General features: G+C 37.6%; 1 protein-coding gene across 1 annotated transcript in view; it reads right to left on the minus strand.

Annotated features, from left to right (window-relative positions):
* Positions 1 to 16414, minus strand: part of LOC101618471 (ankyrin repeat domain-containing protein 26-like) — an 85849-nt gene that overhangs the window by 21129 nt on the left and 48306 nt on the right. Inside the window, exons 13-17 of the mRNA XM_012730828.1 lie at positions 9988 to 10145; positions 4852 to 5019; positions 3201 to 3234; positions 2778 to 2919; positions 2307 to 2395 (exon numbers count right to left, since the gene is read on the minus strand). Coding sequence (XP_012586282.1) covers positions 2307 to 2395; positions 2778 to 2919; positions 3201 to 3234; positions 4852 to 5019; positions 9988 to 10145 — 591 coding nt within the window. The remainder of the gene's footprint in view (positions 1 to 2306; positions 2396 to 2777; positions 2920 to 3200; positions 3235 to 4851; positions 5020 to 9987; positions 10146 to 16414) is intronic.

A 16414-nucleotide genomic window follows, 5' to 3' on the forward strand; every position in this document is an offset into this window, starting at 1 on the left:
TGGACTTTCCATAAGCTCACAGAATCTGCATCAGAGAGGAATTACAAGGAGAAATCAAATACATAAGTTCTTTCTGTGTACAAAGGACTATGCATTTTCACATTCATTCTTATATGGATTGAACAAATATACATTGAGTATCTATATAGTGGAAGGCATCGTACTAAGCTCTGCAAATAACCTATCGGAAAGCCTGGTTCTTGTAAAGCTTAATGTAGTGAAGGAAGACAAATGAAATGATGATTATCAGCTTATACAGATACTATTGAAAGCTGAATTCTATGATGACATAACAGAATTCGATGGGCCCAGGGGAGAGATCCCTGATGAAGGGACTGTTACTTGATGATGGAAGGATGAGCGGGGGAGGCTTGCCAGTCTGGAGCATGCACTGAATTCTGTTGCCATCTATTTGCAGCCAAAATGAAGTGACAGGGACTGAGTTACCTCCCATCTGAAACAATCAAAGACAAAATATACGAGGAAGTGATTTTCAAGACAAAGAACATCAGACAATGAATACCAATGATTCTTGAAGTCAGCCTAGTGAAAGCACCAGCTCAGGGCCTTGAGGGGGTTTGAGGCATGACAGGAAGAAGGAACCGAGGTGAAGTCCACCGTACTCACAGGTGAGCTGATGCAACCCAGAGTCTAGTACAGCCGGAGCAGATAGAGGTCACAGGCCAGAGCTTGGAGAGCAGAGAGGAAGAGACAAAGAACTCTGGAGCCCTGTGAGGAGACAACCTGAGATCAGGGGGAAACCCCACTTGCAAAGAGTAAAGGAAAGACTGTCTGCTACTCACACAGCACCAGGAAAGGCATCTGCTCCCACTAACCAGGCTCAAAAACTCAACCAAGGACCATGAATAGAGGAGTCAGAAAGGTCTTTTCTCTATCATTGGAATAATGAGCCCAAGGCTGACACCATTCAGGATTCACCAAACAAATGAATAAGTGCAAGAGCTGGGGGGATCAAACTGTTTATAAGTAACTTAATGAACCGTGTCCTAAAACAAAGCTCAAAAAGATAAAGAGGCATGGATGCTATTTTAAAAAAGAAAGACAAAAACTAACCAGAGTCAAAAAATATGTCAGAGATGAAAAACACACTGGTTGGAAATAAAACACACTGGTTGGAAATAAACATATATTAAACATCACAAATTTTAAAAGTGTGTTGGTGTAAAGATGGCCTTAGAGATCAACGGAACAGAATAGGGTCAGAAAAAAACCCATTCTGTAGGCTTGTTCTGACAAGACAGATTGGCACGAAGTGGAAAATGTATAGTCTCTCAACAAGTAGATCTCTGTGTGCAATAGACTGAATTTGGACCCCCACTTCATATTATATGTGAAAAAGAGCACATGGTCATAAATTCATATGAAGACCTAGAACTTTAATATTTTTTAGTAAAAACATAAGCTTTCATTTTAATCATAATTTGCAAAATGACAAAAAATTTAGACAGGCAACTCAAAGATCTACAGATGGCAAAAAAGAACATAAAGAGGTTCAGCACTCTTAGTTCCTGGGGAAATGTATATTAAAGCCAAATGAAACATTCAGTATACAGCAATCATTTAACAACTAATAGCACTGAGTGTTCATGAAGCTGTATAGAACTCTCATAAGCTTCTATTGAGAATGGAATTGGGACTGTCCAACTACTTCAGAAAACAATTCGGTGGTTTCTTAAGATGGGGATAAAGAAAGGAGAATTTGAGGGGTGATAGGTAACTATCTTCATTGTGGGATGGTTTCAGTTGTGTATATGTACGTCAAAACAATCCAGTTATGTATTTATCTAGGTGCCATTTAAGTAAAGCTGTTGAAAACACAAAGCCTTATTGTGGGAAAGACAGTGGCTGAGACACACTGAAAAGAAGAACGTGAAGTAACACAAAATGCAGCTCAAAGATGATGGCCTTTAACCTCAGAAAATGAGAGGTAATTGCTGGGTTTTAAGGAAGTGAGTGACACAATAGGTCTGAATTTTTAAAAAATCAGTAGCCATCATAGTTATGGCAAAGAATAAGGTTTCCAGAAGTGGAATGGCAGGGAAAACAGCTCTGAGGATATTCCAGTACATTCTAGGAGAGAAATAACGGTAACCTGACTTCAAGTAAAGGCCTAGGACAGAGCAAAGTAACAAAAAGTATAGTGGGATTTCCATCCCAGGCAGGGGTCTTGGGCCAAGCCTCCTCCCCCAGGGTGGGACAACTGGAAGGACTGAGGCTTCTGTAGTAACTACATTGCGTTTTAACTTCTCTCTCTACCCGATGCATCATCCTTCATCATTTTTTACACGCGATGTCCCAAAGTGCACTCCCCAGTAAGGACCTGCAAGCAAACCTCCAAATCTGTTTACTAGAGAAGCCAAACCGAGACAAAATCCTGGAGTGAAACCCACAAAGTATGCCTAAGAGTTGCAACTATTCATCACAGCAAGAGCAAACAGCTGGAAACAAATCCATCAGTAGGAAAATGGATAAACTTGATTCTATCTTTCTATCTATACAGTATATAGAAGCTACACTCCCAAAATGTATATAGTATTGTAAACCACTGGGGTAAATCAATAAAATTTTGGGGCCCTCCCCTGGTGCAAAGAAAAAAAAAAGTATAGTGGGATTTCTCAAAGCTCTTTGGGAGAGAGTCACCAATCGTTTAAAACATATTTCTGAGGTGAATAACATGGGGACAGATCTATGCCCCACAGCAGTGTGATGCCTCAACACTGCAGAATAAGGAGACAGTGTTTCCACAAAGGTCCTACCTTTGCAATTGACACCATGTTGTTCAATGAGTGACATAAAATTCTTATAATTACAGGAGGGCAACTTGCAATCCTCTGAAGCTGTTTCAGATGACTGAATGAAGTCATCGAGGTCATCCGCAGACTTAGTTTGCTGTTTGACCTACAAGTAAATAATGCTATTTCAAAGAGTCCACTAAATCCTTATAAAATACTCTAAGCAGACAGTGGTAGCCATCTTTTTAGCAAAGTAAGTGCACAGATACTTTGTAAAAGAGCTGATTTTTATCAAAAGGATACCCTTATCAAATCCACTGTTTCTAAATTCTTTTTTCAAACTAAACATCTCTTCAACTAAGTTAGATTTTTTAGCTTTTCACTATAGCCTTCACAGTGTATTTTTAGTACTGAGTGTAATTTATTATAATTTATTTTTTACTATACCTTATTCTTTCCATTAGATGATTTCTTTGAACACCTAAAAAACAAATAGCAATTACAGGCAAAGAGTAAATACATATAAAGAATCTAAATCTTTTGTTTTTATATAAAATGTCTGCCTTTGCAATTAATTTTCTAAAAGGAAAATTAAACTACAAATGGAACATTAGAGAACAGAAAAATATACTACTAATTATAGTAACAAAGTAAAATCAAGATGACAGTAAAAAAGAGAAAGGAAAAACATTGTTACTTGCATTCTTTGATAGGAAGATAGAGCAGTTTCTTTTCTTTTTAAATAGTTTTTTATTGGCACAAAAATGTATTTGGAAAATATTAAGTCCTTATGTGGAAAAATCCTTTTATAACACATGATATTAGTTAGCTTTATGAGGGTTTACCATGCATCTCTATCATTATAAGCATTTATGTGTCTGAAAGGCATTTTAATCCTCATTACAAATATGAGACATAGATAACTTATTTGGTATATTACAAAGAAAAAAATTAGTCACACAGAGACTTAGTAATTCATCCACAGCAGACTCAGAATTCAAACCCAAGAAATCTTAGGTAAGGTAATAAATGAATCTCTGTTATTGCTCCATTTCTATAACTATAAATTATAATTTCTGAATCTTACACACATTATTTTAATAGAGATACTTAAACCTAGGCAATATTGGAAGCCTACGTATACTAATAATTTCTTTTTTCTAAAGAAATTCACCAACAGATTCATCCACACAACTGTTTATTATGCATTCACCATCAACTTATTAAGCACATAATATGTATTAATGACAATGCTGGAAACTCAGCTTTTATACTTTAGAGCTTCATCCAAAATAATAAAGTGATAGATTGTTAATAGTTTATTTTTCCATTGTACATAAAATACTCCTTTTTGTTCCCAGATCTAAGCAACTATGACGGTTACTATAAGCTGATAAGCTTTAGAGTGTCTTACAAAATCAGAGCTATCATAATGATACCATCAAAAGCACCAGAGTAGCTAAAATCACCAAGGAATGATTAAATTCTAATCAGTATGAACTAAGTGTTTTATAGTTATTATTAAGCAATATTTTTAAACTGTGTATAATAATAGAACTTCTAAGAAGTCATCTGTATATTCAATTATTTGAGAATAATCCACTTCAGAACCAATTCTAAAGGAATAGCCTCTTAGCATAAAAATAAATATGAAGAGAAGTGCTAAGGACAATTTGTTTCTATAATCTTTAACAGGTAATGTCATGCAATCAGCAAGCTTCTAAGACTGGAAAAGTAAACAAACTCACTTAATACGTCCTATTTCAATGGGCTGTTTTCAACCACAGGAAACATGCTCCCCCATCTTATCATAAAAGAAAATGTTTTTGAACTCCTCTTTCTTCATAAGCTATCAAAGCCTTCATTGCTCTCCCAGTAAATACTCTTCTCTAAAGGGGCACATACTCACTACAATGTGACTTCAAGGACACTAATTTTTGAAATGACTCCTCTTCATCACCTTTCAGGAGACTCTGTCTCACATAGCTGAAGATTCTCTTGCTTTGGCCTATAAAACTACCTTGTGCTGTTTTATTTCCAGAAAAAGTCATCACTGCTAAATTATTTTCCTTAGCAATAAGGAATTTATAGGTCTTACCTCTCATCATTCCAGTCTATTTCACTCAAACTGCTGTCATCAGTCACTTGAAGTACACCACCAGCTAGGGAGGCAGACTTCTCAAATACTGGTGGAATCACAGGTGCTTTTGTGGTCCATTTTTTAATTTCAGTTTTCTTTCCTTCCTTCATAGGCAAGACAGGACCACTATTTTAAAGAAAGCCATTAAGAAATCAAGGTTTTTATAGCAATTTTGTTGATAATAAAAATTTTTAAATATAATACCAACTTTTAAAAAATATATATACACACATATAGATTTACATTTTACATAATGGTTCATTTTTGTACAATGTTTGAGTCCTCCTCTCAGGTGCAGTCCTCGTAAAAGTCCCACCACCAAGTCACCTGAAGTCTCTTTGTCTTGTTTTACAGCCTTCACACTACCCCATCCCAGGTTGAATGTCTCAAGTATATATGTGCTTTCTAAGTTTTGTCTTCCCCCCACAATCCCTTATTTGGTTTCCTTATATTCCTCCTATTCCTTTCCTTCTGATTTCATTGTGCATCATTCCTGCCAGCTCTATCCATGTTGTTGTGAATGGCATTTATCTTTTTTGATCGCTGAATAGTATTCGATTGTGTTTATATACCACATTTTCTTGAGCCAGTCACCCATTTTTGGACATTTAAATTGTTTCCATATCTTATCTATTGTAAAAAGTTCAGCAGTGAAAATAGTAAGAGTGCAGGTTTCCTATTGAATTAATGTTTTTATATCCTTTAGATAGATTTCTAGTAGTGAAATTGCTGGGTCATATGGTAGATCCATTTTTGGTAATTTGAAGGTTCTCCTTTCAGCTTTCTATAGTGGTTAGACCAGTCTGCATTCCCATCAGCAGTATAGGAGAGTTTTTCTCCACATCCTTATCAACATTTGCTGTTGCCAGTTTTTTAAATATAGACCACTGGTACATAAGTGGTATCCTATTGCAGTTCTGATTTGCATTTCCCTGATTATAAATGATGTTTAGTATTTTTCCATACACCTGTTGAGCTTTTGCATTTCCTCTTTGGAAAAGTATCTTTTTAGCTCTACTGACCATTTTTTGACTGAATTGTTTGTTTTTGTTGAAGCATGTGAGCTCTTTGTAGAATTCTGTGATCAGTACCTTATCAGTTGTATGGATTACAAATATTTTCCCCCAATCAGTATGGTATCTCTTTGGTTTGGTTATTATCTATTTTGCTTTACAGAAGATTTTTACTTTGACCTAATCCCAGCTGTTTATCTTTTCCTTCACTTTCTTTGGTTCTGGGGATGAGCCTTTAAGGATGTTTCTGAGATGTAAGTCATGTAGTATTTTGCCTATATTTTCTTTTGTATATCTTATGGTTTCATGTCTAACATTCAGATCTTTTATCCATTTTGAGTTGGTTTTGTAGATGGTTTGAGGTAGTAGTCTAATTTCATTCTTTTGCTTGTGGTGGTCCAGTTTTCCCAGCACCATTTATTGAACAAACTATCTTGTTCCACTGCATATGGTTTGTTTCTTTGTCAAAGATTAGCTATCCACATAGATGTGGATTTATTTCTGCATTTTCAACTCAGTTCCATTGGTCCATGTGTCTGTTTTTGTTCCAGTACCATGCTGTTTTAACTATTATGGCCATGTAGTATAGTTGGAAGTCTGGGCATGTGATACCTTTTTCGTCAGAAGAGCTTGAGCTATTCAAGTTTTTTTGTGATCAATATTTATTCTATTTCTTTGAAGAATGCCATTGAGAATTTTATGTGAACTGTATTGAATCTGTGAATTTCTTTCAGTAGAATGGCCATTTTGATAATGTTAATTCTGCCAATCCATGAGCAGGGGATGTCTTCTATTTCTTTTAACAATGTTTTATAATTTTCTTTATATAGGTATTTCCCCTCTCTTGTTAGGTTTATTACCAGACATTTGATTTGATTTTTTTTTGTACAATTGTAAATGGAATGATTTTTAAAATTTCTTCTTCAGATTGCATATAGAAAGGCTACTGATTTTTGAATGTTGATTTTGTATCCTACTACTTTACTGAACAGGTTAATTCTTTTAATTAGTTTTTCTGTAGAGTTTTTCAGATCCTCGATGTATATTACCATATCATCTACAAATAGTGATAGCATTGCTTCATCTTTCCCTTTTGGATTCCTTATATATCTTTTCCTTGCCTATTGCACTGGCTGGGACTTTCAGTATTATATTGAAAAACAATGTTGAGAATGGATATCTCCTTGTCTTATTCCAGATCTTAAAGGACCAGCTTTTTGGTTTTTCAACATTAAGAACTATATTGTCTGTGGGTTTGTTGTATATGGCTTTTATTATATTAAGGTATATTCCTTCTATCCAAGGGCCTCACCATAAGTGGATACTGAACTTTGTCTAGTGCTTTCTCAGTATCTATTGATATGATTGTGTGGTTTTTATTTTTCTTTTTGTTGATATGTTGAATTACATTAATTGATTTTTGGATGTTGAACAATCCCTGGAATAAATCCCACGTGGTCATGGTGCATTATCCTTTTGATGCACTGTTGAATTCTGTTTGCAATATTTTATGGAGGATTTTTACATCAATGTTCATTAGGTAGCTTGGTTTGTAGTTTAAAATTCCAACTCTTAATTCATTTATTTATTCACAAAAAAAGTTATGACATAGCAACCATAGCAAGGAAATGTGTCATTTCCCTCTAAGACAGATATTCAATTATGATACAGTGTGAATAACAGAGTTGACATATGAAAAGTTGTGAGTACAAGGTAGTCTTACAGAATAGGTAAAATAAACAGAATTTGCTACTAGCAGAGGAAATGGGATAGAAGCCATTATACTTAGAGATTGCATTGTGAATGCAAATATTAGGTACATTATAGCTAGGAGCTTTAAGATTACAAAATACATTTTTGAAACAACCAATCAGTTCAGTAAAGTAACAGGCTACAATATCAACATGCAAAAATCAGTTGTGTTCTTATTTAAAACAGTGAACTAGAAAAGAAAGAACTCAAGAAAATATAGCCAGTTACTACCACATCAAAAGAAATAAATACCTAAGAATAAACTTAACAAAGGAAGTAAAAATAAATAAACAAAAAAACTGTACAAGCTAAACTATGGAGGGATTAACATTATCAAGTGGCCATCTTACCCAAAGCGATATTTAGATTCAATGAATTCCCTATTAAAGTTTCACTGGATTTCTTTAATGCAATAAACATCATAAAAATTTAATTGAAAACCACAAAAGGCCCCAAATAGCCAAAGGAATGCTGACAAAAACAGAAGAATGGAGTGCCACCTAAATTTCAAACAAAACCGCAAAACTCTGGCAGCCAAAACATATTTCAGCATGGTACTGAAATAAAAATACTCGTAGACCACTGGAATAGAATGAAAGCCCAAAAATAAACTCACACTTATATTGACAATGAATCTATAACAAAGAACCAACAGTATACTATGAGGTAAGGAAATGTTCTTCTATAAAGGATGATGGGAAAATTGGACAGTCATAAGCTAAAGATTGAGAGTAGACCACTATCTCCCACCATACACAAAAGTTAACCCAAAATGGATTAACAATTAGGCTGTAAGACCTGAAACCATAATACATACATATATATACATATACATATATATAAATATGTATGCATGTATGTATGTATATGTATATATGTGTATATATATATTATGTGTATATATATATATATATATATATATATAAAATATATATATATATAAACACAGACAAAACACTCCAGGTCGTTGACTTCAGGAATATCTTTGGACTTGATTTCATTAGTAAGAAAAACAAATGCAAAAATAAACAAATGAGAATCCTTTAAACTAAAAGGCTTCCATACGGTAAAGGAAATTTAGGAAAATTAAAGTATCCAATCTAGTAGAAGAAAATATATGCACACAATAAAGGGATAATATCCAAGATCTCCAAAGAACTCATGCAATTTAACAAAAAGGAAACAAAACACCCAATCAACAAACAGGCAGGAAAGCTAGTCATTTTTCTAAAGAAGACATACAGGTGGCCAACAGGCACATGAAAAATGCTCATCATCATTTATCACCAGAGAAACATAAACCACCAGGAGATGCTATATCACACCAGTGAGAACGGCCCACATAAGTATGACCAGAAACATCACGTGTCTGTGAGGGTGTGGAGAAAAACAAACTCTCCAGTACTGTCAGTGGAAATGTAGATGGGTCCAGCCTCCATGGAAAACTCTATGGAGGTTTCCTGATATCGTTAAATAATATAACTATTACTTAGCTATTATATTTAATGGTTATACTAAAAATAGTTCAACCATATAATCCAGAAATACGACTCTTAAGTTTCTAACCAAAGCACTGTATTTAAGGATATATACACTCTCCTATTTATTGCAACATTATTTACAATTATCAAGTGAGTGGAAACAACAAACAGGTACATTAAAATCTAATGTATACATAAGCATCCACACCCCCATACTCTAGTGACGACTGCTCAGCTATTAAAAGATGAAACCTTGCCCTAGGTGACAATATGAATGGAAATGCAGGGGATTTTACTGAGGAAAATAATCAGAAGAAGAAGGGCAAATAATGAAGGGTGTCGCTCATATGTGGAATAGAGACAAAACAAAGGAAAAGACAAAGTCAAATTAAAACAAACTCTAGAAACCTGACTGCAGAATTGAGGTTGTCAGATGTTCCTGGGGAGCGAGAGGTCTGAAGTACGGAGGAGGGCCAGCAGCATAGATGGAGAAACTCTCACTGCCTGGGTGGTGGGAGTGGTGTGGCGCCATATGTAGGGAGGTCATAGCCCTACGGCTAACTCATATACAGTATATGGCAAATCTGTGTGACCCTACGAAAGAAAAAATACCAAAAAAGTGCCCTTTTCTTACACTTGTTAACCCTAACTATTGTTGCAATAACAATACTTATTAGTATGACTTCAAAATACAGGACCTCATTTTAATTTACATTTTTCTTATTACCAGGCAGGTTGAGCATCTGTAGTGAAAATACAAAATCTGTTAATCATGACACTGGCTCAAATTAGAATTTGCTTGTGGAAGAAGAGCAGCGACCTACTGTAAAATAGTGTTACAGGGTTACCTCTCAGAGTCTTCACCCTTCGAGACAGAAGACAGCTGGTTACCCCTGTTCCCACTCTTCCTTTGTTGAAGGAATCGATCAAAAGCATCAGCAGCATCGTATATTTTTTCAGACAATCCCATTTCACTACTTTTGATCCGTTCCTTTGCTTCCTCAACCTTTAGTAAAAGTGTGATTTTAAGGAAAATTGTTATTTATTTATTCATACAGAAAGGGGGTAACAGGCCAGAGGTGCAGAGAGTGAGCGGAGTCACCAGAGACAGTGGGGAGCAGAACCAGCAGATCTATGAAGTGCACTGCTGAGGGGAGCAGCGGGCGGGTCACCTCTGGGGTGGGGGGTCGAACTTGCACTGAAATGGCTGTGGCTCACTTGCAGTGCTGTGTCCTAACCCGTTGCGCCACCAGGGAGGGCCTGTTGTGCTTATTTTTATCATTGTAATTCACCAAAATTTTTGGAACTTCTGCTTCACCCTGAGTAAACGGAGCATTTCCTCACATTTCTAAGAGAGCACTGGTGGTGCCCTTCTTCACACCACTCTCACGCCTCACACTTTCACCTGTCTGGTACCGGTCTGGCTGACTGCAAAGTCAGGCTACAGGAAATGACCTTGTGTTGCTTCTCTGACCAAAGGAAGATAGTCTCTCTCTGCACTGGCCCCTTGTTCCCCCTGCTGTCTTTTAGCATTTTTTCCCCTTTATTATTTGGATCCCTGAGATTTTAAGAAAGTGATGACATTCACATTAATATTTATCAGAGCCAGGCCCTCCCTGGTGGTTTAGGGGAGGGCCATGAAGCGGGAGGTGACCCACAGGGCACAGCAGACCTCTCCGGTCTCCCCACTGCTCCCCTCAGCAATGCACTTCATCAGTCTGCCTCTGTTCTGCTCCCCACTCTGTGAATTCTGATTCACTCTGGTGAATCCTCTTACCCCCTGCACCTCTGGCCTGTGTGCATAAATTAAAAAAATCTTCAAAAAAAAAATACCAGAGCCAAAGTTTATCAGAATACAGTGAAAATGACAAATGATGTTAGTGTAGAATTCTGAAGAAATGAGTAATGCTTGCCAAATTTCACCTTCAGTGGCCATAACATGTGGTAGCTGGAGGGGAAAGAAGTAATTGCCTACTTTAGCTCCATTATCTCTGACAGCTGGAGTGAGTGAAAGAAGGCTCAAGATTTACTCACAGAGCCCAAAGTGGCATTGCCCAGCACATAATGACACTAAAAGGGCTTTAACAAATCTTTTAAGACTGACTCAGATAATTTCAACAAATGAATCAGGTAAACTAAAAGTGTGATTTTCAAAGGTAATTTAATGCTTAAGCTGGGGGTTAGGGCTCTTCCACTCTGTCTTTGAAAGGATAATATCTGTATATTGGTATCCATCTTTAAAACCCAATTGCAGCTCAAAATCAACTTTTTTCTTCTGTTATAGCTCAGCACCCTCAAGCCTTCCCGCTCTAAATAGGTTCCTCCAAGCACCGCATTAAGATAAAACATATGAGACCTTTAATGGGCAGGAACTTTCATACCATTAGTGTGCAACAAAGAAAAAGGGGAAGAATTAAGTTTCCAAATCAAACATCCAAAATTGCGCCTCCCCTCGTGGGTAAATATCCAAAGCAGGGCCACTGAGGCCTGGGAGCCTGTCCCAGCCCAAAGCACCTCTGGCGGGGACATAGAAGAGGGTCAGACATGGCCAGACAAGTCTGAGAGGAAGAGAGCACAACCAAAGTCAAGGTAAACGCGGCCATAGTCAACCTCCCCATGGGTCTCTCACCCAGGCCAGGGCCGAGAAGCAAGTGTAGCTTCTTCACATGTCTCTGCTCCCTCAGGTCTTCTCCTGCTCCCCATCCTGCTTCATTCCTTCTCCAGTCTCCCTCCTAGCTTCTTCTCCTCCCTGCTCAGCTCCACCCTCCCTTGGGTGGGGCAGGGAACCTGTGGAAGCCCCATTTTTCCTGGGGACCCCTCTGTCACACTTCTGATCTATTTTGCTTAGCATTTGCCTCTCCATATTGGGGTGCTGGTGTGGGCTGCATGTGAGAACATGCATTTGTAGCGGGGCTTAACCCTGTAAACCCAAAGCAGATGCAGAGACCCAAACCTATTTCACCTCAACAGACTTGTACTTTCTCTTCATCACACACGGTTGTTAACCAGCTACCACCATTCTTTAAAAATGCTACTGTTAAAGAGTGCTTAAATTGCTTCCTGATTTCCTACACGGGGATGAAGTTAGAAAGTTATGCTATTGTTTGTATTTGAATGACAAAGGTCTCACCCTATAACATGTGATTTTCTTTATAACAGTCGAACAAATTTTATGACCCCTTACGCTCCTTGAAGGAGCAGACTCTGAGGCCGATTACACAGAGATCACAAGGCAGAATACATCTCTCATCTCAGCAACTGCAGATACTGAACCGGGGGCCAAGAGGACTCCTTTTGCATAAATGCACCTCTGAGATCATCGTTGTGTTATCATTCACCATATCACCTGCTTAATCATATGATTCAACATTTAAATGTTACCTTCTTTTGCACATGTGGATGTGCAAATGATGTCCAGGAATTTGGGCCTCACACCCAAGGATAAAGCTTAGCTCTGAGTCCCCATTTATTCTAACCTTGTTTTCCGTTTTTAACTAGTTAAAATGCTATTACAACTAAATGTTAAATTATGATCTACTGAATCTATAACATTAGACTGGAAAGGTAATTCTACGTGGACTGTGCCCCATTTATAAAGGATAGAAAAGAGTGTTAAACCAGAAATTTAACTTTAAACTTTTACATACCCATGGGTGGTTATTTTTGCTGCTATCAAGACTTTCTTGAACTTCCTCTGATGTCACTTTCAGGTCTAGTCTTGCTGACAACTCTATGTAGATAGTTAAAATGAACCACTTAGAACAGTTTGATAAAAAACCTTACTATTTATGAAAATAGAATATAATATTTTATTAATTAAGAGTTAAATTAAGCTTACTGTTTCACTGAATGTTTCTTTTTTTCAGAAATTCCTATAATTAACCTAGAAATTCAAAACCATTTGGGGGCCTCCCTGGTGGCCTAGGGGTTAAGTCTCAGCCCCATTACCACAAGGTCCTAAGTTCGAACCCCAGCCTGGGAGCTCACCCACGTGGCTCAGCAGACCTCTCCTGTCTGGCCACCGCTCCCCTCTGCAGTATATCTCATAAATGTGCCTGTTCTGCTCCCCACTCTGTCTCCTGTGAGTCCTCTTAAGCCTTCTCCCTCACCTCTGGCCTCTACACACCCAATTCTTCTACACACACCCACACAAACCATTTTGGGAAATATCTGATTCAACTGGTTCAAGAGATACAAACATTGCAAAGATTCATTTCCAGATTCATCCACGGAACATCAATAAACAAAACACATCTCAACAAAATTTTAAAATACAACATAAATGCATAAGTTCACACTATACTACCTACCACATATTATCATCTCTTGAGCTACACATTAAAATTCAACTGCATTGTTATTCAGTTTCCAAATTACTGTTCCTTCTCACGTATGTATCTTTGTAGCTCCTTCCTTAATCTGGAATGTTTTCTTCTATTTTGACAAAAGTTCATTTTTTGAGATTCTGCAACCTGTTGTAGGTTCTCCTTCATGATGATTCTTTCTCCAGATAAGTAGGTATCTCCTTCTGTGGGACTATGATCATACTTTACAGATTTTTGTAGCTTCCCCACAAAAACTACAAATACATTCTTTACACAGAATAAAGGGGATTCTTTATTCCAACTCTGGAGGGACAGTCTCTTAAATCACCTTTGCATGAACAGATTTTATCTATTTCGTTCAATAATTACAGAGTTCATGCTAAGTACTATGGCCTTCCTAGAGATGATGACTAGTTGAGATGTAAAGTCAGCCAGGCTCCAGGGGGTAGAGGACAGGAGCAGGGTGGGACATGCAAGGCTGTAGCAAGATAGAGAGAATCATACAAGAAGGCATCTATTTGTCTAAAATACAGGGATTATTGGGGCAGGCATCCTCACCAGTGGTGAGAATGCGGGCAGACAGTGCAAGGGCTAAATATGAAGTTGGGCGTATGTCATTTTCAGATGCATTCATGTGTTTTGAAGAATGAGTAGTTTGGATCATTTGCACTTGAGATAGCTCTCTCTAATGTTATGGAGGGCGCTGACCTGAGAGGCATACACGTTGATAACGGGAAACAAATTAGAAGGAAGGCAATAATGCAAAATAAAGACAATGCAGGTCTGAACTGAGGGAATGTTTCCAGGGATATCAGTACCGGGCTGTTCCTGGTGGTGTAACAGGTTAAAGCACTGCAATATGAAGCTCTCTAAAGCCACTGCAGCACGAGTTCGATTCCCGCCCAGGGAGATGACCCCTATGGTGCGGCAGACCTCTCCTGAACTGCTGGCTGCTCCCCTCAGTGTACTTTGTTGATCTGCCTATTTTGCTCCCCACTCTGTCTCTGATGCAACCTCTCACCCAGCACACCTTTGGCTTCTACCCCAGTTCTGTAAGCATAAATAAATAAATCTTTTTAAAAAACAGTAAAAAGAAAAGATTACATTAAAAATCTCTTATGCTTGTAATATCTTTTAAACACTGATACCTGCAGTATTTATATAACATCATTCATTCATAAAAGCTTGAAAAAATTAGAAATAAGAAGGCTGTATTCATATTAAATACTTCAGTATACATTTTTCCAGACATTATTTTTATAGCAAAATGTACCTGATGGAGATGTTTGTACAACCTCAATTTCTACTGCCTTCATGGGAACAGAATCTTTCCCTTCAATGGTAGGCTGGGTAGATTTTTAAACAAGATGATTAATAAACAATGCACATTTCAAAAATCTGTAGTAATAATTCAAGATAAACTTAAGTACCTCCAAGCGAATATATTTTCCAGGAGAATCTAAAAATCAGAAGGAACATATAATTAATTCTATGTAAATATGAAAACCAACTGTACATATTGATTATTTTAGCATTGTGATATGCTTCTATAACTTTTCCCCAACAATTATGTTTACTGAGACAAAGTTGGTTTATATAGTTGTATTTGCTTAGGGGTTATAGTTTCAAAAATACAGATGTATATTTTCACACCATGCCCATCACCCCAATCATTTTCCACCAGGCTCCACTGGGCCCCACTCCCACCCCAAAACCCTCCCTCTTGGCTGCCTCAGATTTTCAGACAGAGCTTATTGGTTTGTTTTGGCTCTCTGCTGCAGACATTAATCTTGCTTTTACCCTTTAAGGTCGCCTGTCCAAGTGCTGTGAATGCTGACTGAGTTGGAATGGGTGACAGTGGTGGTCTCATTGGACAGCTATCATCAATTTCCAAATTCCAAGATCTTGGATGAGTCTCATTATTAAACACTGAAACAGTAGAATCCCAATCTGAAAATAAAGCTTCCACTTATTATAAAATAAATAATAGGGCAAATTTTCAAGTAAATCCTTTCTTTAGAGATGCAGTTCCATGTCATTCTCTCCCCCACAAACACTTGGCTTCCTCATATTTTCCATCTTATATGGTCATTCACAAGGAGAACTTTAATTAACTATTTCCTCTTTCTGTTTACTCCCTACTATTAATTTTCTAATACTTCCCAGTGTAACTATGATTAATTCAGCATATTCTATTCCATATTCTCTTTTCCATAAGAGCTTTGATTAGAGCAAATAATTTATTTATTATATGAATTTTCTTTTTTTAAAAAAATTATTTATTTATGCATACAAGAGGTGGGATGTGGGCCAGAGGTTCAGGGGTGGGAGGTGAGAGGATTCATCAGAGCCAGAGGTGGGGAGCAGAACAGGCAGAGCGACTGAAATACACTGCTGAGGGGAGCAGCAGGAAGACATGCTGCACCATGTGGGTCACCCCCGGGGTGGGGATCAAACTCAGCAGCAGAGGCTGCCAATAACTTCATAGTGCTGAGAGTTAATCCCTTGTGCCACCAGGGTATTTAATTTTTATACTTTTGATAAACACCGTGCCTTTACAAAAAATGACAGCATTTTGTGACCCAATTGGAAATGATTGTAAAAATTGAATCTGTCTAAGATAATACTACATTCAAAGGGTGCATTGTGTCATGAGATAGAAAAGAACATGGGTAAACTGGTGATGGGAAGCCCATGGGGATTATAACTGAGCTGGAAAATGCACAAAATGAAGAATGATGTAAAAAATATATATGTTTAGGTCCTCCCTGGTGGCGCAGCGGGTTAAAGCACAGCACTGAGAAGCTAAAGCCACTTCCGCATGAATTCGATTCCCGCTTGCCCTGGAGATGACCACATGGCGTCGCAGACCTCTCCTGACCCGCCCACTGCTCCCCTCAGCAGTGTACTTTGTCGATCTGCCTGTTCTGCTCCCCACTCTGTCTCTGGT

This window comes from Condylura cristata, unplaced genomic scaffold (assembly GCF_000260355.1).
Source record: "Condylura cristata isolate star-nosed mole 26May11 unplaced genomic scaffold, ConCri1.0 scaffold00029, whole genome shotgun sequence".
In the NCBI taxonomy this organism is placed as follows: domain Eukaryota; kingdom Metazoa; phylum Chordata; class Mammalia; order Eulipotyphla; family Talpidae; genus Condylura; species Condylura cristata.